This window comes from Rhinatrema bivittatum, chromosome 8, assembly GCF_901001135.1.
Source record: "Rhinatrema bivittatum chromosome 8, aRhiBiv1.1, whole genome shotgun sequence".
Classification (NCBI taxonomy): Eukaryota; Metazoa; Chordata; class Amphibia; order Gymnophiona; family Rhinatrematidae; genus Rhinatrema; species Rhinatrema bivittatum.
The window spans coordinates 227,110,383-227,133,652 of NC_042622.1; the positions used below are offsets into that span (position 1 = coordinate 227,110,383).

The following is a 23,270-nucleotide window of genomic DNA, read 5'->3' on the forward strand; positions in this document are numbered from 1 at the left end:
AAATGAGAAGCTTAGGAGTGAGTGCCGAGATGGTGGCCTGGATTGCAAACTGGTTGACAATGTGTGATGGTAAATGGAACTTACTCTGAAGAGAGAGCGGTGTTAAGCAGAGTGCCACAAGGATCGGTGTTGGAACCGGTCCTGTTCAATATCTTTGTGAGCGACATTGCAGACGGGATAGAAGGTAAGGTTTGTCTTTTTGCGGATGATACTAAGATCTGCAACAGAGTGGACACGCCGGAAGGAGTGGAGAGAATGAGACTGGATTTAATGAAGCTGGAAGAGTGGTCAAAGATATGGCAGCTGAGATTCAATGCCAAGAAGTCCAGAGTCATGCATATGGGATGTGGAAATCCGAAAGAACTGTATTTGAAGGGGGTGACGAGCTGATTTGCACAGAGCAGGAAAGAGACCTTGGGGTGATAGTGTCTTTCGATCTAAAGTCGGTGAAACAATATGACAAGGCGAAGGCTAAAGTCAGAAGAATGCTGGGCTGCATAGAGAGAGGAATAACCAGTAAGAGAAAGGAAGAGATGATCCCCTTGTACAGGGCCTTGGTGAGGCCTCACCTGGAATACTGTGTTCAGTTCTGGAGACTGTATTTCCAAAGGGACAGGATGGAGGCGGTCCAGACAAGGACAACCAAAAAGGTGGATGGTCTTCATAAAATGACTTATGAGGAGAGATTGAAAAACCTAAATAGGTATACCCTGGAGGAGAGGAGGAGCAGGGGTGATATGATACAGACTTTCAGATACTTGAAAGGTTTTAATGATCCATGGTCGTCAACAAACCTATTCCATTGGAAAAAAATCAGTAGAACTAGGGGCCACAACTTGAAGCTCCAGTGAGGAAGACTCAGAACCAATGTCAAGAAGTTTTTCTTCACGGAGAAGGGTGGTTGATGCCTGGAATGCCCTTCCGGAGAAAGTGGTGAAGACTAAAACTGTGAAGTATTTCAAAGGGGTATGGGATAAACACTGTGGATCCATAAAGGCTAGAGGATGGGAATGAAGTGAAGAGCCATGGGGGTGGATTACTGGAGTGGAGGCTACTACCTGGTGATTACTACCCTTACTCAATAAGCCTTCGCAAGGTTAATGCAACTCCAACATTGCTCTCTGCTTCTACGGCAAGGGGAAATGTGGAAAAGAGGATTTGCATTCAGAAAACAACCAACTGAACTTCACAATCGGGGTAAACAAATAAGCGTGGGGGTAGCTTGCTTAGTATGGCGGTTACTACCCTAAACCAATTAGCCTGATACATCACTTTGAATGCATATATAACGTTGTTCTCTGCTTCAAAGGCAGGGGGAAATGTGGAAAACAGGATTTACATTCAGACAATATCCAACAAGGCGATGATCTGTGCAGTCTGGGTAAACAAGCATTGGGGTAACTTGCTTGATGCGGCGGTTACTACCCTTAACCATTAAGCCTTATGCTCACCTTTGATGCAACTCCAACAAGACTCTCTGCATCAATGAAAGGGGATGGCAGGAAACTTGAATCAAACAGTTACCAACAAGGGCCCTGAAATTGGTGGTTGGTGAAACAGATACGTATGGGAAAATAAGTGTGGGAGCTTGCTGGGCAGACTGGATGGGACTGATTGGTCTTTTCCTGCCGTCATTTCTATGTTTCTATGAATAAGCTGAATTATGAAGTATAATGGATGATTATACTTAGCTGCAGATGTGTGTTTCTAGTGTATGGTAAACCTCTCTTCACTTCTACTTCCTTATACTTCTAATAGTCCACTGGTTAAAATAAAAGTAATATGGTTAAATTGTTGATTGGTTTGTATAAGTTGTCCACAGCTTGTTTTAGAATTACTGGCAGGCTGGTATCAGCGAGCCTGTTGATCTGTCTCCATCTGCTGGTTGGTTTGCATAACCCATTTGTCTGGACTGCTCTGTCTGAACTCAAGGAAAGGAAATTATCAGGTAATAAGTGATTTCACTTTTTCAGCTGTGACCCTAGAGATGGCAGCATATGTCTATTTTTAAATATGCTTCTTAAGCATTGCTGTCTTCCATCGTGTATAGTGGAGCAGTTGGAGCATTATGCTTGTATGCAAATTGGCTAAATATTTGTTCATGTGGTAGGATGGACCAAGTGGTTATGCGATTGGTTGTGGAGTGCAATGTAATTTTTTTGGTGCAGGGTTCTCTCTTTGTAACCAATGGGGAGAGACATTTGTTGCCAAGAGCATCTGTGTTAGCAGATTGTAACTGCTTTAACAAATCCCATACACAGATTACCGTTGGAGAGATGTCTGTAGTTTGTTATAGTCTGTTACGAAAAGGGTAGCCTCAGTGTAACTGCATTCCTTTCACTCTTTTATTTTGTACCAGCGCCATCCGGAGTATGACCTACAGTAGTGAATATTTCAAGAGCATTGAGGGGCTACTCAGACAGACCATCAACACCAAGAATCAGATGAGCTCAGCACCAGGACACAGGTAACAGAGGAGAGTTGACCAGCCAGAGCCACCAAACATGTTTTATTTGTTTGTTGAAAACGTTTGTATACCACCTCACCAGATAAACTGCCCAAAGCCGTTTACAATTCTCAGACTTACCTGGGACTACTATTAACAATTTCTGGCGTGACATTGTGTGCCGTGAGCTGTCACTCAGTGCAGTCCCTACAGAGTGTTTCTGCACATTGGCTTTACGGAAATGAAGCAGCTGAATTAATTTTGCTTAAAAACCCATTTTGAATTATTATAGACAGATTATTTGCTAAGAAAATGTCACCAGAATAGGAACATTTCCCGTGAAAGTCAAGTGTACTGTACATTCCTTGCATTACATGCAATTGTGTGTGTTTTACATAAAGATTCTGTGCAGAGGAAATTTCATTCCTTGTTTTCCTGCCAGATAAATCCAGATGAATGGGTTATCCTCACTCACCGGTAGGTGGAGGCAGAGAACACAAGCCGTTTCTGGCGTTAGGCTGCCCTATATAGCTGGATGCAGCAGGAAAGGCTGTGTCAGTCGTTCTCTACCTCCACCAGAGGGCAGACTGTGCAGCAGGAAGGACTTTTTTTTTTTTTTAGCTCCTAGGACAACTGCCCAGCAGGTCGATCTTCCTGGGACAGCTTAAACCAAGCTGAAAAAGGGGAATGATGTCCATGATTGGTTGCTTTTCCTTCCCTGGGGGGAAAAAAACAAATCCAGTTCCCATTTGGGTCTTGTCTGAGAAGGCCCTGCACCCAGTAGTGTGAGCATGAAGTTATGCAAAACATCAGTACAGCTACAGATTCCTGTGGTGGGAAGAGCTCGATTTCTCCCATGCTTCCCCTCAGCTGCAGGAGGCCAATAGAGAGGGGAAGGGAGATGTCTGCTCTGCAGCAGCAAAGTACAGTCTCAGGTTCCTTGTGCAGGAATTTAATATTTCATCAGGCATCGTGGGAGAAGAGAAGAGCGTCAGGTGGGGGGTAGCATCGGCACATCTGGGAAGCAGTAGGGGAGAGAGAATACTGGGGCCCTAAGCAGCGTCAGACCCCGGGGCTCCAGGGAGGGCTTCTCCAGGACTCCATGGCAGAACAGGGATTGAGCACAGAGTTTGTCCTGGTTATGCACGAGGCTTACTGTGCAATGAAGAAAGGGGGCCATCCCCGGCCAAGCCTGGAGAGAAACAGTCTCTAGATGTAAAGAGACCCTGGATAGAACCAGATAAAGGTCTTTCTCAGGACCACTCGTGGACCTTCCCCCATCATCCACTGTCGCTCATGGGATGGAGGTCGAGAGATGCAGGAGTTGGTGGGAAGGTTCCAAAGAAGCAGAGATGACATACGCTGTGGAGGTGAGGACACACTCAGACTCTTTAGGAAGGCTGAATTTTGGACACTTGTATACCAAGTAATCCAATCTCTGAACCATAGGGAAGCAGCCCCATGAGAAGATCCAGTTTTATTTATTTTTGTTTTATTTATAAAAATGTAAACACCTTCCAGTTTTTACAATAATAATTTCCAAAGCGATATACATAACTTAAAGTCAGTAAACAATAAAATGACTATAGAACCCAGCAAAATATAATAATCTCACCACCTCCACATTACCACCCACCTGTTCCATCTCTGAAACATAATCATCATTACTTCCGTATTACCAGCATCCTTCTAAAGGGGATGATTATGGCAGAATGGGAGACCCCAGCTTCCTCCCTTAGGACCAGGAGAACCATGCCGCTACTCTACCCAATCCAACAGACAGAAGGGGACTGCTGTTTTGCATGCCAAAGGTAGATGCACCAGTGGCCACAGTCACACAAAAGAGAACAATTCCAGTGGAAAGAGGGCATGGCCTTGAAAGACCCCCAAAATAGGAAGATTGAAGTGGCTCTGAAAATATGCTTTGAAATTGCCAGTTTGTCCCTACAGGCAACATCTGTGGAGGGTATGTGGCTTGATCATTGATTTTGGTGAGGCCAGCAGCTACAACTGAAAGCAGGGGAGCCTCAGACGTCTGGGATAGAGAGGTGACTAAGCTGGAATTGGGAGTGGCCTGCTTAGTGGACAGTTTGTATGACTTAGAAACATAGAAATGACGGCAGAAGAAGACCAAACGGCCCATCCAGTCTGCCCAGCAAGTTTCGCACTTTTTTTTTTTTCATACTTATCTGTTTCTCTTGGCTCTTAGTAACCTTTTGGTTCTATTTCCCTTCCACCCCCACCATTAATGTAGAGAGCAGTGTTGGAGCTGCATCTAAGTGAAATATCTAGCTTAATTAGTTAGGGGTAGTAACCGCTGCAATAAGCAAGCTACACCCATGCTTATTTGTTTACCCAGACTATGTAATTCAATCCTTGTTGGTTGTCTGTATATAGATCCACTTTTCTTCATTCCCCCTGCAGTTGAAGCAGGGAGCTATGCTGGATATGGTTGAAGTGTCAGACTTTCTCCCCTGCCGTTGAAGCAGAGAGGTATGCTGGTTCCCAGTACGTACCAGGATCAGTCCAGACAGCTGGGTTATGCCTCCCCTCCGGCAGATGGAGTCAGAGAGAAAACTGAAAGCACCCCCTAGATATACTGGTGTGTCTCCTGCGGTCCTTCAGTATATTCTCTGACTCCAGCAGATTGAGAGGCATAACCTGCGGTTCTGGTCTGGTCAGTTTCTCGGTACTGGGAAATAGAAAAAAAAAAAAAAAAGGGGGAGACAAGGGACAAGATCAATTAGTACATCTTTCTGTCCTCTGTCTGCCTGTTTGTCTTTGTTAGTTTGTCTTGCGCTGCGAGGCTGTAGTTCAGTGTGGGGCAGGCTCGGAGGGTAATACCCTCCTCTTATTCCCGGGATAGAGTGTCCGTGTGGCTGGGGGAGAGCTTACCGGTGGGCCGGTCACCCTCCCCCCCCTCAATACCAGGGATCTGACCCTGAAGGGGGTTTAAAAAAAAAAAAAAAAAAAAAAAAAAAAGTTCAACTAAAGAGTCATTTAAGACCTGTTGGGGACAGGCAGTGAGCTCCCCTGCTTTACCCCGACCAAAACAGCCTGCCCGTGCCTTTCGGACCCCGGAGGGGGTGGCTAGTTCACCCGGCGCGCGTTTGCTGGCAAAATTTTCGCCTCACTGGTTTTTGGCGCCTTTTTTCGCCGTCAGTGCAGGGCTCCTTCTTCAGATGCCGCGATCCTCGGCTTGCCGGACATGTGGGGAGGCGGGGGCGCGTCTTTCCCGCGAGGGTCTCTGCCCCCGATGTATTCCAGGGGGTGAGGGACCCTCGGGGGGGCCGAGCGCTGCCCGCAGCCGCTCTCCTAGCCCCTCTGCGTCGCGGCACAGCAGTGCCTCCGGCAGCCGGTCTTCGGCCCCTCCTCCCTCGGGGAGGAGTGCGGCGGCCATCTTGGCCACGTGGCAGGATGAATTTTCAGCTTCGGAGGAGGAGACCTCCCCTCCTCCCTCGCCGGACGCACGCAGCCCGCGCTCTCAGCCCGATGTGGGGTCTCCTCGGGGACCCCTCGCAGCGAATGCCCCGAAGACAGGATTAAAAAGGTCAGTGCCTTTTTCGTCGGATTTTGTGCTTTTAATGCACAAGGCGTTTTTACAAGCAGAATCCGGCTGGGAGCCGGAGGTGCCCCCTCCCCCGAAGGTGCCCAAAACGACTTCCTTGCCCCGGGGGAGTCCGCCGGGAGTAGGGTCGGCCGGGGCTTCGGCTCCCCGCCCGCGGGGGGGAGGCACTGAGGGCCTGAGCGATGCAGGGGCCGCTCCAGAGTCCCCGGGGGCTCCGGATTTGCTAACGGCGGACGAGCAGGGGTCCATAGAGGGGGATGACCCTCAGGTGCTCCGTTTGTTTGCTAAGGAGGAGTTAAGTGCCCTTATTCTCCATGTGCTGCAGGAGCTAGAATTAACGACACCGCCTCAGGAGGCGGACTCGTCCACAGGGGATATCGCGATGGCAGGGCTTCGGGCCCCCCCTCAGACTTTTCCTTTCCATCACAAGGTCTTGCAGATTGTCTCGAAGGAATGGGAACTGCCAGAGGCTTCCCTGCGTGTGAATCGAGCCATGGAAAAGTTATATCCCTTACCTAAGGATTCTTTGGAACTGTTGAAGACACCCGCGGTAGATTCGGCTGTCACGGCTGTGGTCAAGCATACGACTATCCCCGTGACGGGGGGCATAGCGTTGAAGGACCTCCAAGACCGCAAGCTTGAGGTCTTATTAAAGCGTATTTTTGATGTGGCGGCACTGGGGGTCCGAGCGGCGGCTTGCAGCAGCCTTGTGCAGAGGGCCAACCTCCGCTGGGTTCAGCAGCTGCTGACCATGCAGGAGCTCCCTCCGGGCGAGGCTGAGCAGGCAAATTGTGTGGAGGCAGCGGTCGCTTATACAGCGGATGCCTTGTATGACTTGTTGCGCACATCGGCTCGCATTATGTCCTCGGCGGTTTCAGCCAGGAGATTGCTGTGGCTCCGTCGTTGGTCGGCGGATGCCACATCTAAGGCGAGGTTAGGTTCCTTTCCTTTTAAGGGCAATTGCTGTTTGGCGAGGAGCTGGATCAGCTCATTAAGGACCTGGGTGACAACAAGGTTTACAAGCTGCAGGAGGATAAGCCTCGGCAGCCTCGGTCGTTTGGTAACGCCAGGGCTCGTTTTCGGGGCCAAAGACGTTTCCGTGGGGGAAGAGGGGGTTCCTTTTCCCAGCGGCAGCAGGCGACGAGATCCCAGGCCTGGTCTTCTTCTTCCTTTCGTGGCAGGAGGCCTCTACGCGGAGGCTCCTCCCAAGGTTTTGCTGCCATCAAGCCCGCACAATGAAGGTGCGCGGGCCCACTCCTCCGTTCCCGTTATCGGGGGCCGGCTGTCCCGGTTCTGGGAGGAGTGGGTCAAAATTACTTCGGATCAATGGGTCCTCGACGTGGTTCGGTACGGCTACGAGTTGGATTTTGTACGTCCCCTCCGGGATCTCTTTATGGTGTCGCCGTGCGGCCCGGTGGAAAAACAAGTAGCTATAGCCCAAACGGTCGCTCATCTACAGGCTCTGGGGGCGGTGGTTCCGGTTCCGCGGGACCAGCTTCGGACGGGTCGGTATTCCATATACTTCCTGGTTCCCAAGAAGGAGGGCACCTTCCGGCCCATCTTGGATCTCAAAGGAGTAAACAAGGCGTTGCGGGTGCCTCGCTTCCGAATGGAGACCCTCCGGTCTGTTATTGCGGCCGTCCACAAGGGAGAATTTTTGGCTTCTTTGGACTTGACAGAGGCCTATCTACACATCGGCATAAGAGAACGGCATCAAAGGTACTTGAGGTTCATGGTGATGGGGGACCACTATCAGTTTTGCGCCCTCCCCTTCGGGTTGGCCACCGCGCCGAGGGTGTTCACCAAAGTTCTCGTGATGGTAGCGGCTTCCCTCCGCCGCCAAGGCGTCCTTGTGCATCCTTATCTCGACGATTGGCTCATCCGAGCGAAGTCGCATGCGGCTTGCACCCGAGCGGTCTCCTTAGTGGTTCACCAGCTGCAGGAGTTGGGTTGGGTAGTCAACTTTGCGAAGAGCAGACTCGAGCCGACCCAACGCCTGGAGTTCCTGGGAGCTCGGTTCGACACCTTGGTGGGCAAGGTTTTTCTTCCGCAGCAACGCATGCTCAATCTCATGACTCAGGTACGGCGCCTGTTGGAGCTCGAGATTCCCACGGTCTGGGATTATTTACAAGTCATTGGTCATATGGTGTCTACTATGGAGATGGTACAATGGGCTTTTGCGCATATGCGTCCGTTACAAAGAGCGCTTCTGTCTCGGTGGGATCCCCGATTGGAGGAGTACGGGATCGAATTGCCGTTGCTGGAGCCGGCTTGCTCCAGTCTCTCTTGGTGGTTGACTCCAGACAATCTATTGCAGGGGGTGGACCTCGAACCCCCGTCCTGGTTGGTGGTGACAACGGATGACAGCCTGTCGGGCTGGGGAGCGGTCTGCCAGTCCCGTGCAGTCCAGGGCACCTGGTCAGCACTCCAAGCAACTTGGTCCATCAACCGATTGGAGACCAGAGCGGTCCGCCTGGCCTTGCGTTGCCTCCTACCACTGGTACGCGGACGAGCAGTCCGAGTTCTGTCGGACAATGCGACCACGGTGGCGTACATAAATCGACAAGGCGGCACGAAAAGCCAAGCAGTAGCGACTGAGGCGGCGCTGTTGATGTCCTGGGCGGAACGGCACATAGAGCGTCTCGCGGCCACCCACATTGCCGGCGTGGACAATGTTCAGGCGGATTACCTCAGCCGGCAGCACCTAGATCCAGGAGAATGGGAGCTCTCGTCGGAGGCGATGGCTCTCATCACGCGGCGTTGGGGGACCCCGCGCTTGGACCTCATGGCGACCCGTCTAAATGCAAAGGCGGTGCGCTTCTTCAGCCGGAGGAGAGAGCACATGTCAGAAGGGGTGGACGCACTGGTCCTTCCGTGGCCACGTCACATTCTTCTTTATGTGTTCCCTCCGTGGCCCCTGGTAGGGAAAGTGTTAAGGCGCATAGAGTCACATCACAGTCCGGTGATTCTCGTGGCTCCGGAATGGCCGCGGCGTCCGTGGTTCGCGGATCTGGTCAACTTGGCGGTCGACGGCCCACTGCGTCTCGGGCATCTTCCCAATCTTCTTCGCCAGGGTCCAGTATTTTTCGATCTGGCGGATCATTTTTGTCTGGCGGCTTGGCTTATGAAAGGAAGCGGTTGAAGAAGAGAGGTTATTCGGATGCGGTGGTGTCTACTCTCCTTCGGGCGCGTCGGTCTTCCACTACACTCGCTTACGCGAGGGTTTGGAAGGTCTTCCATGATTGGTGTGACACGGCGGGTATCTCGACCAGACGTTCGTCCGTGGCGGATATCCTTATGTTTTTACAGGATGGCCTGAAGAAGGGCTTAGCGTATAATTCGCTGCGAGTTCAGGTGGCGGCTCTGGGCTGCTTGAGGGGTAAGGTCGAAGGCTTGTCCCTTGCGAGTCATCCAGATGTGGCACGGTTTCTGCGAGGGGTTAGAAACTTGCGTCCTCCCGTCAGGCTTCCCTGTCCATCTTGTTGGAACTTGAACTTGGTACTCCGTGGTTTGTGTGCGGCGCCGTTTGAACCTATCAAGGCGGCTTCCTTAAAGGATCTGACTCTCAAGACGATTTTTCTTGTGGCCATTTCTTCGGCTCGCCGGGTTTCGGAGCTTCAGGCTCTCTCTTGTAGGGAACCTTTTTTGCGCATCTCGGCGTCGGGAGTTTCTCTACGGACTGTCCCTTCCTTCTTGCCGAAGGTGGTCTCCACGTTTCATGTCAACCAGACGGTGGAATTGCCTTCCTTTTCGGACGAGGACCTCCAGTCTTCTCAAGGTAGGGATTTGAGACGTCTCGATGTTCGACGGATTCTTTTGCGCTATTTGGAAGTTACCAACGAGTTTCGAAAGTCGGATCACCTTTTCGTGTTGTGGAACGGTCCCAGGAAGGGGCTCCCAGCTTCCAAGGCTACCATTGCACGCTGGTTAAAGGAGGCTATTGCGTCTACGTATGTTGCCTGTGGTAAGCCGGTTCCCACTGGGCTCAAGGCTCATTCTCTGCGTTCTCAGGCTACTTCGTGGGCGGAGAATTACTTGGTCTCTTGTCAAGAGATTTGCAGGGCGGCCACGTGGAAATCCTGGCATACTTTTTCCAGGCATTATCGACTTGATGTCCGTGGCCCTCTTACAGAGTCCTTTGGGAGCAGTGTGATTCGAGCGGGACTCTCAGGGTCCCACCCCAGTTAAGGCGGCTCGGGTACATCCCAGCTGTCTGGACTGATCCTGGTACGTACTGGGAAAGGAAAATTAGGTTCTTACCTTTGCTAATTTTCGTTCCCGTAGTACCCATGGATCAGTCCAGACGCCCGCCCTTGGTGCTTCTGGGAGTCCGCTCGTATTCTGTTGTTTTACAGTGCAGTTTTTTGTCTTGTGTCGGTCGCCACAGTGTCAGGTGGCCGGTTGCCATTTTGTGGTGTTCTTGTTGTACATTTGTGGTGTCCTGTTTGTTGTTCTGGTTTTTACCTGTTTTCAAGGATGTGGCTACTTGATCTAGTCACTGGTTCAAAAAAAAAAAAAAAAAAAGTTTTTTGTGGGGGGACTCGGTATGTAGTGCTTAAGTCATTCCTTCTGCTTTGATATCACATATACTGAAGGACCGCAGGAGGCACACCAGTATATCTAGGGGATGCTTTCAGTTTTCTCTCTGACTCCATCTGCTGGAGGGGAGGCATAACCCAGCTGTCTGGACTGATCCATGGTACTACGGGAACGAAAATTAGCAAAGGTAAGAACCTAATTTTCCTATATGGTTGAAGTGTCAGACTTTCTCCCCTGCCGTTGAAGCAGAGAGCTCTGCTGGATATGCATTGAAAGTGAAGTATTAAGCTTATTTGGTTTGGGATAGTAACTGCCATAAAAATCAAGCTACTCCCTGCTTTTTTGTGAATGCAAATCTTTTTTTTTTTTCCCACATTCATTTACGTCCTGTAGACTTTATGGATCCACAGTGTTTATCCCACGCCCCTTTGAAGTCCTTCACAGTTCTGGTCTTCACCATTTCCTCCGGAAGGGCATTCCAGGCATCTACCACCCTCTCCGTGAAGAAATACTTCCTGACATTGGTTCTGAGTCTTCCTCCCTGGACTTAATCAGGACATTGGCTAAACATGTAATGATGGCGGTATCGGCTAGGAGATTGCTGTGGCTGAGGAACTGGACAACAGATTTGGCCTTCAAAGCTCATCTGTGCAGACTACCCTTCAAAGAGAGGTGGTGTTTCATCAAGGACCCGGGAGTCCAGGCCTCAGATACTGTAGGACAATGAATATGCATGAGAAAAAATTTGCATGTTATGGAGGCAGTGTATGCAAATTTTCTCTCATGCATTTTCATTGTTGATATCCTGAAAACCCGACTGGCTGGGGGGTTCTCCAGGACAGGGTTGAGAACCACTGCTGTAGGATGACAGGGGCAGGTGCATGATGAGAGGCTCTTGTGCTCATTATCGGGAGGTCAGGCAGTATAGACCCAGGAGATACTGTATATCACTCCTCAGAAAGTTAGGCTACAGATATCACTCCACTCCTTTCAGGGGAGCCAAAGAGGAAGTTGAGGAGGAGGAGCTTGGGGTTCCTCAGGGATTCAAAGCTCAAAATGATGATACAAGGGGCTATGCCTCCACCTGTCAATGGATGTTTTGCATAGCTTTATGAGGTGTGGACAGGCAGTTGTACAGATAGATGGTTCTGGAGATTATTTAACAATATACACAATGAGAGAATCTACTACAGAATACAATCATATCATACAAAACATCTTTTTATTAATATAAAATCATGACTCTCACTAGACAGAGTTAAAACTAACTAGTCACATTCACTCACTTCATCCACACCATTAAAAATAAACATCAAGAAACAATGTAACACACTAAATGTTACAATGTATCATAGTGTGTTAATCCTCACCTAACTCTCCTCTAATACACAATAAAGTGCCCCCACTTTATTGTGGGGGTTATGACCTTGAATTGGCTATTCCAGAGTTTGTCCAGTCTCCTTTCAGATTCAAGGAAGCCAGCCAACCAAGGATCGTTACACCAACTGCTCGAGCTGGAGGCTATAATGCCAGTTCACAAGAGGGAGATCAAGAAAGAAGATGGTGATAGTGTCAAACGATCTGAAGTCGGGGAAGCAATGTGACAAGGCGATAGCTAAAGCCAGAAGAATGCTGGGCTGCATAGAGAGAGGGATATCGAGTGAAAAAAAAAAAGGGAAGTGATTATCCCCTTATACAGGGCCTTGGGGAGGCCTCACCTGGAGTACTGTGCTCAGTTTTGGAGACCGTAACTCCGAAGAAACAGGATGGAGGCGGTCCAGAGAAAGGCGACCAGAAAGGTGGATGGTCTTCATCAAATGACTTATGAGGAGAGATTGAAGAATCTAAATATGTGCACCCTGGAGGAAAGGAGGAACAGAGGTGATATGATACAGACTTTCAGATACTGAAAGGTTTTAATGATCCAAAGACAATGACAAACCTTTTCCGTTGGAAAAAAATCAGCAGAACCAGGGGTCACTATTTGAAGCTCCAAGGAGAAAGACTCAGAATCAATGTCAGGAAGTATTTCTTCACGGAGAGGGTGGTGGATGCCTGGAATGCCCTTCCGGAGGAAGTGGTGAAGACCAAAACTGTGAAGGACTTCAAAGGGGCGTGGGATAAACACTGTGGATCCATAAAGTCTAGAGGATGTGAAGGAAGAGAGGGAGGCTTGCAGGGAAGACTGCTACTACATGGAGATAATACCCTTCTTCAATAGACATACACACTGTAAATGCGACTCTGACAGTGCTCTATGCTTCAACAGCAAGAGGAAATGTGAAAAAAGGATTTCCATTCACAAAAAAGAGGGGAGTAGCTTGCTTGTTATGGCGGTTACTACCCCAATCCAAACAAGCCTGATGCTTCACTTTCAATGCATATCCAGTGTTGCTCTCTGCTTCAACGGCAGGGGGAAAGAAGAAAAGATGATTTTATATTCAGACAACAACCAACAAGGACTGAATTCCACAGTCTGGGTAAACAAGCATGGATGTGGCTTGCTTATTGCGGCGGTTACTACCCTGAATCAATTAAGCCTGATGCTTCACTTTCAATGCATATCCAGCGCAGCTCACTGCTTCAATGGCAGGGGGGAATGAAGAAAAGTGGATTTATGGTCAGAAAACAACCAACAAATTACTGAATGGCACAGGCTGGGCAAACAAATAAATGTGGGAGTAGCTTGCTTATTGCGGCGGTTACTACCCCTAACCAATTAAACTAGATTCTTCACTTAGAAGCAGCTCCAGCACTGCTCTTTACATTAATGGCAGGGGTGGAAGGGAAATAGAACCAAAAGGTTACATTAATGGCAGGGGTGGAAGAGAAATAGAACCAAAAAGTTACATTAATGGCGGGGGTGGAAGGGAAATAGAACCAAAAGGTTACATTAATGGCGGGGGTGGAAGGGAAATAGAACCAAAAGGTTACATTAATGGCGGGGGTGGAAGGGAAATAGAACCAAAAGGTTACATTAACAGCGGGGGTGGAAGGGAAATAGAACCAAAGGTTTCATTAACGGTGGGGGTGGAAGGGAAATAGAAGCAAAAGGTTACTAAAGGCCAAAAGTAACAGATAAGAATGAGAAAAAAAAAGGTGAGAAACTTGCTGGGCAGACTGGATGGGCCATTTTGTCGTCTTCTGCCGTCGTTTCTATGGTCCATTTACTTTTCCTGAACATACCCAGACCAGTGGGTTATTCATCCCTTCCAGCAGATGGAGTCGGAGAACAAAACTTTGAGGCACTGCTGCTTAACTGAGGGTGCCAACTGCAGGACCTCAGTATTTATCTGACTCCAACAGATGGTAGAGCTACACCTGCAGGCTGATAGTTTGCAAAAAGGAAAAAGAGATTTTTTTTGTTTTTATAGTAGTTTTAGATTCCAGATCATGAACGCTCTCTGAGGTATTAGGCATTTTCATGGGCCATCCCTCAGGTGGAGCCGGGCCGCCAGGGTGTTGGATACCCCTGACTGGGTTTGCCCACAGCATACTGGATGGTCCGATAGCCAGGGGTCCTGGCTCCCTCGACCCACTGAGGCACCCTCGCCCTTCTTCCTTTGGACAGGGAAGTACCCACTTAATAAAGCTTCTTTAAGTTCCTTGTTTTAAAAATTAAATAAATAAAACAGCGTACGAGAAGCAGAAGAGCAGAGCTTAGCAGGAACTTCGGCGGGGAGGGCCTAGTCAGCAGGAGCTGTCAGCCAGGGCTGGGAGATACAGGACTGAGTGACGGTTGCCTAATTGTTATCCCGGGGCTTCGCAGTCGATTGTGACACTAGTGCTGGGAGGGAACTGCTGTGCCTCGTTTCTTGTGTAGTCCTGTGCTCTGGTGGGACCATGGTTCTAGTGGCACTGGAGTGGCCGCAGAGACCATGGTTCGCAGATTTGATGCAATTTGCGATGGAAGGTCCTCTCAGTCTGACTTATCTTCCAGACCTGTTGCGTCAGGGTCCCATATTTTTGGATCGGGAGGATCGCTTTTGTCTCGCGGCTTGGCTTTTGAGAGGCGGAGACTTTGATTGAAGGGTTATTCCGAACAAGTCGTCTCCACTCTTCTTCAATTCAGAAGACCGGCAACCTCTATGGTGTGTATTAGGGTCTGAAACTGTTTGAAGTTTGGTGTCTTCAGTGTCATCTAGATCCTCTGATGGTGGAGGTGGTTGTTTATTTATTTTATTTATTTAAAATCTTTTCTATACCGTCGCTAAGTTATATACCATCGCAATGGTTTACATGTAGGCACATAAATTAAGGTAGGTGAGTGCGTACTATAGTACATTCTAACAGGTGCCACAATAGGTTCAGTTACAATACATTATATAATACAATCGATTGTTTAGTGAAATGGTCATGACCAGGTGTGCCTGTAAGGTACTATTCGCAGATAAAATACATATTCTTTGTGTTTTACAATTACGTTTGTTGTGAACTAGTTGTTAGACTATTTTAATGTACATTCTGAGAAAAGTGCTGTGTGCTGGTGCTTTTCTGCCTATTCTTGTATATTTTCTATTCTCCGGTCTCTTTATAAAAAGCTTGTTTAAAAAGCCATGTTTTTAAACTTTTCTTAAAGGTTTTGAGATCCCTTTGTAATCTGATCTCTAGAGGCATTGTGTTCCCAAAGTGTGAGGCCTGCTAATGATAAGGCCCTTTCTCTCACTTGGGTTAGTTTTGCTGTCTTTACTGAAGGAATGGTTAGAAGTGCTTTGTTGTCTTTACTGAAGGAATGGTTAGAAGTGCTTTGTTCGCTGAACGAAGGTTTCTGTGTGGGACGTGTACTCGTAGTGCTGTGTTTAGCCATTCCTCTTTTTTCTTCATGTATTAGTTTATGTATGGTACCTAAGGCTTTGTATTTTATTCTATGTTCAATAGGTAGTCAATGCAGTTCAGCTAGGGTTTCGGTTATATGGTCCCTCCTCCTTTTTCCGGTTAGTATTCTAGCTGCTGTGTTTTGAAGTATTTGAAGTGGCCTTAATGTTGTATTCGGGAGTCCTAGTAAAAGTGCATTACAGTAATCAGTGCTGTAGAAAACTAGTGCCTGAAGTATTGTTCTGAAATCAGCTGGTGTTAGTAGTGGTTTTAGTCTTGAGGATCATGAGTTTTGCATAGCCTTCTTTTACTTTTAGCGATATGTGTTGATTTCGGGGTCCATTATTATTCCAAGATTCTGTACTTTTTCAGCTAGTTCAATTTTCTGATTGTTTTTGAGTATTATTGGTGTTTGAATGATTTTGATATTTTTTCGTTCTAAGTGTAGAAATTCTGTTTTATCAATATTAATCACAAGTTCCATTTGGTTTAGCAGTTGTTTTATAATGTCTAGGTACATGTTAGCTAGGTTTAACGTTTTCTCAATTGTGTCCTCGATTGGTAGAATTATTTCAATATCATCTACATAAATGTAGTGTTGCATGTGCTGGATTTTCTGCAGTAGGTGTTGTCCAAGGGTTTGGCTTACAACTCGCTTTGTGTGCAGGTGGTTGCCTTAGGTGCGCTTAGAGGCAGGTTTCAGGGTAGAACTCTGTTCATCCGGATGTGGTAAGGTTCCTCAAAGGGGCTAAGCTGTTACGTCCTCCGGTGCGAATGATCTGCCCGAATTGGAGACTCAACTTAGTACTTTGTGTCCTTTGCAGACCCCCCTTTGAACCCTTGAAAAGGGCTACCCTGAAGGATTTGACTCTGAAATAGGTCTTTTTAGTAGCTATTTGTTCAGTTCGAAAGATTTCGGAATTTCAGGCTCTGTCATGTAGGGATCCATTTTTTGCAGATTTCCGGGAATGGAATCTCATTGAGAACAGTGCCTTCCTTTGTTCCTAAGGTGGTGTCTGCCTTTCATGTTAATCAGATGGTAGATCTTCTGGGGTTTCCAGAGTGGTTGAAAGATTCTCCTCAGGATAGAGAATTACATCTTCTGGATGTGCGGCGGACGCTACTTCGGTATTTGGAGGTTACTAATGCTTTTCGTTGCTCAGATCATCTGTTTTGTCCTCTTCAGTGGACTGAATAAAAGGGGATAAAGCCTCTTAGGCTTCCATATCTTGTTGGCTTAGGGAGGCCATTTGTTCAGCTTACATCTGTAAGGAATGACAAATTCCTGTCTGTTTGCGAGCGCATTCCACTAGGGTGGAGGCTGCTTCCTGGGCTGAATGTCAACTTCTCTCGCCACAAGAGATTTGTAGGGCAGCAGTATGGTCCTTAATTCATGCCTTTACCAGGCATTATCGTCTGGATGTCAGGGCGCAGGATGAGCCGTCCTTTGGGGAGAGTGTCCTGTGGGCGGGTCTTTCAGGGGCCCGCCCGGTTTAGGGTGCTTGGGTACATTCCATTGGTCTGGACTGATCTGGGTATGTTCAGGAAAGGAAAATTTGGTTCTTACCACTAATTTTCATTCCTGTAATAGCACAGATCATTCCAGAGGCCCTCCCGTTTATTGCAAAAGACTGATTTTAGGTTTTGCTGCTTAGTACAGAAATTTTCTGTTTAGTAAAGAATTTTTTTCTTAGAGGGCAGTTACAGGATTCACTTCCTTGTCTTGTTTTGTTCTTGACAAACAAGGTTTATAATATCCAGCCTTTAGTTCCCTATGTCTGTGTGAAGGGGTTTCTAAAGTATCTTGGCTTGGGTATATGTCAATACTGAGGTCCTGCAGGTGGCACTCAGTTAAGTAGCAGTGCCTCAAAACTTTGTTCTCTGACTCCATCTGCTGGAAGAGATGAATAACCCACTGGTCTGGACTGATCTGTGGTATTATGGGAACGAAAATTAGCAGATAAAACCCAATTTTCCTTTTGCTCCAAGGAGGAGGGCATGCTTTGGCTAGTCTTGGACTTAAAGCATGTCAACAGGGCACTTCAAGTGCCTCACTTTCGAAAGGAAACTTTAAGATCGGTAATGTTAGTGGTAAGAGAAGGGAAAGTTTCTCACCTCCTTAGTTCTTTCCAAAGCACATCTTTGTATCCAAATCAGGGAAGAACATCAGAGATTTGAGGATTGTGATATTGGGGCAACACTACCAGTTCAGAGCCATGTCTTTTGGCTTGGCCACCACTCCGTGAACCTTTAACAAGGTGCAGGCATTCCTGTAGAAAGAGGCAATATTCGTTCACCTCTGTCTGGATGATTTGAGAGTTGGAAGGCCATGGTTCCTGCAAGCCCTAGGTTGGGTAGTCAATAGAGGGGAAAAAGCCAGCTTCACCCAGCTCAGTCCATAGTTTACCTGAGAGGTTGGTTTGACATGAAATTAGGGAAAGTGTTGACTTCTAGAGCGTCTCGGGTAAGACTGTACCTACAGGTATTAGGTCAATGGTAGCAGCCATAGATATGGTGCCCACATGCTCCCCCTGCAGAGAGCCTTAGTCTCTCAATAGCCTCCTCAAAGGCAGAACTACGATTAGACACTCCCTATACTAAGAGAGGCCAAGAATAGTGTGTAGTGGTTGGCTGTTTGAGACCAGTCTAATAAGAGGACTATTTGGTGTGTTTGAAGGATCTGATCACTATTCAACCAATACCTTCCTTTTTACCGAAGATGGTGTCAGAATTCTATCTAAATCGGGCAATATCATTGCCTACATACAGGAGATGGGAGTGTATAGGGTCAAGGGAGACCTTACATTTTCAGGATATTCGTAGGGCACTACTTAGGTACTTTGACAGTTATGAATGCCTTCCAGAGGTTAGATTAGGCTGTTCATCTTCTTTGGAGGATGGCGAAAGGGAAGGCGGCCTCAAAAGCATCCTTTGGAAGGTGGATAAGAGCCATTCTTCTCAGCTTATATTGTAAAAAGGTAAGAGTTCCAGAGAATCTGAGCATGCACACTACAAAGGCACAGACCTTGTGAGCAGAGCAAAAACTAATCTCTCCATAAGACATGTGCAAGGCAGGTACATGGGTTGCTTTATATTCATTTCTCAAGCATTACAAGTTAAGAAGTGCTCAAGCCAAGGAGGACTCTGGATTTGAGACAAGAATCCTGGAGGCCGTGATGGACTTGCCCTCCCCAGGTTAGGTACTGCTCGGGCATATGTCTGGTCTGAAAGAGCGATAAGAGAGGTAAAATTTAAGCATGCCTGTTATTTTTCTTTCCTTTAGTCCTGACAGACCAATCCAGAAACCACCCAAGGTGACCATAGCAACGTTCTCTTGTTCTTTTTCCATTTGGTTCTTGTTCAGAAATGTTTAGAAAACCCCCTGGTATAAGCATACAGGCAAGGAGAGGAGAAAGTCTCCAGAGAATGAACAACAGGGGAGTCTTTCTGACACTCGGACGAGTAGATATATATAATTTTTGTTTAGATATTTGGGGTAGAATGGAGATGAAAAAATATTTGTAGGTTAGACAAAGGCTAGGTCAAGAAACTACTGACAACCTTTCCTGCTACACCCAGCTATATAAGGGAATATGATGTAAAAAAGGCTTTATGTTCTCTGCATACACCTGCTGGCAAGTGAGAACTTAAGATTTGCCATGTGAGGTCATACCAAAGGTCAATCAAGCCCAATATGCTATTCCCAACAATGGCCAGTCCAGGTCACAAGTACCTGGCAGAATCCTAAAAGATTGATTCTATGCTGCTTACTCAAGTCCACTTTAGTAATGATTTAAGAACTTTTTTCTAGGAATTTTCCAATCCTTTTTTTAAATTCAGCTGCACTAACAGCTTTTTTTCTAGCGTGTAGCCAGATGGACTCAGGACAAATGGGTTATGCTCCCCTTCCAGGAGATGGAGTCAGATTTCAAAGTGGACGTCACCCTACTTACACCCCTGCAGTGACCTCAGCCCTTCAGTATTTCTCAGTCTCCAGTAGAATGTGGACGTACCTCTCCCTATGGGGATTGCTGTACTTTTGGAAGGAGAAATTCTACATTTAAATTGGAGGAAAAAATTGAGCCCCGCTCTACTGTGGTGATACCTAATGGTCCCTCCCTCAGTTGAGAATTCCTGAGGCGATTTCCGAGATCCCTCAGAGATGTGCCTTAATCCAGTAGCCGGTTCCCGGCGTGGACTTTGCTGCTTAAGCAGCTGGAAGGCAGCAGGTGCAGGAAGCCGAGTGCGTCGGTGACAGCCAAAGAGCTCTCCCCCCACAGCTGGAGACAGTCTCTGTATTCAACCAGTAAGCGCTGAGCCCAGATAAATTTAAGAAGGAAAAAAACAAAAAGAAAAAGATTTACCTTCCAATTCAGAGACATTGGAGGATTTTCAGTAAGATTTCCTCTGGTCTCCTTGTTTGGCGCGCTATACTGACATCATTCCCGATCCTGTTGAGGTAAGGGGAAGTGGGTTTCTGAGCGGGTTGACCGGACCCCCGGTGAGCTAGGCTCTGCTATGGGCTTGGTCGGCACACTGCGTAATATTTATTTATTTTCCACTTTTTTATACCAACGTTCATGTACAAAAAATACAAATCACACCGGTTTACAATGAAACAAAAAGTCACATAGGAGCGTTACATGGAACCGAGGATGCAAATAACTGGGGTACAGTAAAACTCCATAACAACAGAAACATATTAAATTAAAATAAGACACATCAGAAAGAAAGCAAGTAAAATGGATGATGGTTAACATCAAATTTCCATTGTGGCTTGAACTAAAGACTAGAACAGAATGAACTGAATATGCTTGTAGGCAAGTGTTCTCAAAGGAAGAAGATCTGCAAAAAATTTAATCTGGGTAGGATCAACGTTGAGATAAGGAGGCAGGGGCGTAAGAAAGGAAAGGAACTGACATTCGTGCCATTAGCGAGAGTCATGTTTCGGGGAATGCTTGGCTGAAGAGCCACGTTTTGAGGTTTTTTTTAAATGACAGTGGGTATGGTTCTTGGCGGAGGTCCGGGGGAAGAGAGTTACATTGTGGGGGACCTGCTGTAGATAATGCACGTTTCCTTAAAGATGATTTAGCTGGAGGGGCGTACAGTGTGTCTTTATATGCACTTCTCACAGGTCTGGAGGAGGTGTGAGGACGCAGTTGGAAACTTAGCTGAAGGGGGTGAGGTTGTGCAAGGCTTTGTGGATTATCGTGAGGACTTTAAAGAGGATTCTGAATTTGATGGGCAGCCAGTGGAGGTTCTGAAGGATGGGTGTCATGTGTTCTCTTTTGTTAGTGTTGGTTAGAATCCTGGCGGCAGAGTTCTGCAACATCTGTAGAGGTTTGATGGAGTTTGCAGGAAGACAGAGGAGAAGAGAGTTACAATAGTCAATTTTTGAAAGGATGATAGATTGAAGCACCATTCGGAAGTCATGGAAGTGTAGGAGTGGTTTCAGCTTTTTTAGGACTTGCAGTTTGACAAAACCTTCCTTTGTGGTGTTATTTACAAATTTTTTTAAGTTTAACTGGTTGTCCAGAAGAACTCCTAAATCTCTCACATAAGGGGAGTGATTTAAATTCAAATTAGTGAATTGAGAGGAGATTGGTGAGTTGAGGAGTGTTATCCTCCTGGGAGATAAGAATCTCCGTCTTGTTGGTGTTGAGGACTAGGTTAAGGCTGGTGAGAAGAAGGTTAATTGATTGAAGGCAGCTTTTCCAGTGGATCAGGGTTTTGTGTAAAGATTCTGTGATCGGGATGCAGCGGCACCATCTTGCCATCATTCAGTGCATCAGCTCCCCGCTCTGCATGCATAATGTCACACACGTACACACGCACAGAATACAGATAAAGCCGGGTACACTGGGGCTGTGCGTGTGCCTCGTTGCGTCCGCCTAGGCACCTGAAATCTGTACGCATAAAATTTTAAGTGTGAGCAGACAGAATACACAGTTACTACCACCAATAGCTCCAGCAGCCAAGAAACAGAAGCGCCTTTCTCTCTGCGCGGCTTGTCTTATTAGGAGTTCACAGTCTGATCTGGATTCCAATTATGTCAGCACTGTGAGGAAGCCAGGGAGAGTTGGCCTCCCCGGACTTTACTAAGCTCGGTTCCTCCAATTCAGAGGATAGGCTAGCCACAGTCTTAACTGGAAGTACCCCGGATCTGTCTACCCCCATAACTGGGTCATCCGTGGGAGAGGGAAATTCAGTGGCACCTAACCCCCTCTTGGGCTAGGCATGGTCCCGGCTGCCTTCTCTTGGGTGGAATTTTTCCAGAGCCTTCGTACAGGTGCAATCTGCTACCACACTTGCCCCTGTCCAGACAGAACCTCAGCTGGTAAGCCCTCCCTTTACCAGTCCTATCGGCAGAACTTGAGGCATGCTCCACCTCACCAAGGGCATCCCTGGCAGGCAACTAGATGGCACAAATGAAGAGGATACGGATTCCTTAGAAGATGTGAAAATTCCTCCTGGCTTTGAACCATATCTGGCCATATTACGGTTTTTCCATTTAGATGAATTGCCGGCCCTTATTTCCCAGACCCTGAAGATGCTGGGAGTTCCTGGGGCGGACCCTATGACGGAACCAAAGAAGAATCCCATTCTGATTTCCCCACAGAAAGCCTCTTGCTACTTTCTAGTACTGGAAGCCATTCAGGAGTTGATTGACCTGGAATGGATGCCCCAGAAGCAAGTTTTAAAAGGGGGCAAGCGTTAGAAGCTCTATACCTACTGGATTCAGCACTGAGAGAGCGTTTGCTTTTCCCTAAAGTGGATGCGCTGGTCTGTGCCATCTCTATGCGAACAACTATCCCAGTAGAGGAAGGAGCATCCTTAAAGGATGCACACGATAGACGGATGGAGTCCATCCTTAAACAGGCTTTTGATGCAGTAGCATGCCTACTCCTCTCTCAGAAAGTTGATGACTCGGGGGTGAATTCCAGAGTGGTTATGGAACCTGCAGCTGCCTTTTTAGCTGACATGGGCTCGGATCTAGTCCATACTTCTGCCAGAGGAGGGCCTCAGTGGTGGCAGCCAGAAGACAGCTATGGCTGCGGAATTGGTCAGCAGACACAACCGTCAAGGGAAATCTTACAAAGAAGCCCTTTAAAGGATCACTCCTTTTTGGAAGCGAATTGGAAAAGCTGGCCAGTAAATGGGGCGAATCTCCAGTTCCCTGACTACCAGAAAATGAGAGAGCAGTTACAGCACCCCTCACCTTTGAGGGGTTGATCTAGGAGCTCCCAATGCTTTCGCCCCTACAGAAACTCAACATTTCAAAGGTCTCAGTCCTTTGGTAGGTCTCAGTCCTTTTGAAGTCGACAGTCCAAGAGAGGGGCAGGCTTGGGTTCATGTTCGTCCCGACCCCTGCGCCCCCCCCCCCCCCCCAAGTGAAATTTTGCCAACCCACCCTCTGAACAAGGAGATAGGGGGTTGACTGTCCCTCTTCTACCAGCAGTGGGTTGAGATCACTTCAGACAAATGGGTACTGGAGGTCATACGAGAAGGATAAGAGCTGGAATTTCACAGTACTCCTCGGGATATATTCAAGATGTCTCCTTGCCACTCCCAGCACAAGAAACAGGCAGTGGAGACTATTCTTTTAAAGCTCCTTAGCTTGAGGGCTATAATCCCAGTACCTGTGCCCCAGGAAAATATGTTATTCTATCTATTTCATTGTACCCAAGAAGGAAGGTTCCTTTCGCCCCATCCTGGACCTCAAGAACATCAACCGACGTCTGAGTGAATCATTTCCGCATGGAAACCCTATGCTCCATGATAATGGCTGTACAATCAGGAGAGTTGTAACCTCCCTGGGCCTATCTGAGGCCTACCTACATATTCCAATCCGTCAAGAACACCAATGTTTCCTACGCTTTGCGATACTGGGTCGTCATTATC

The 23,270-nt window shown here is 47.5% G+C and overlaps 1 protein-coding gene across 5 annotated transcripts in view; it reads left to right on the forward strand.

The window, feature by feature from the left end:
• The window catches only part of BORCS8 (BLOC-1 related complex subunit 8), a 62,916-nt gene that overhangs the window by 26,243 nt on the left and 13,403 nt on the right, over nucleotides 1-23,270 (forward strand). For all 5 annotated transcript variants that reach the window (XR_003858335.1, XR_003858336.1, XM_029613841.1 and 2 more), the window contains exon 4: nucleotides 2,360-2,467. Coding sequence is in view for 3 of the 5 variants with exons in the window: in XM_029613841.1 (XP_029469701.1) it covers nucleotides 2,360-2,467 (108 nt within the window). In the remaining 2 variants the exon portion in view is untranslated. The remainder of the gene's footprint in view (nucleotides 1-2,359; nucleotides 2,468-23,270) is intronic.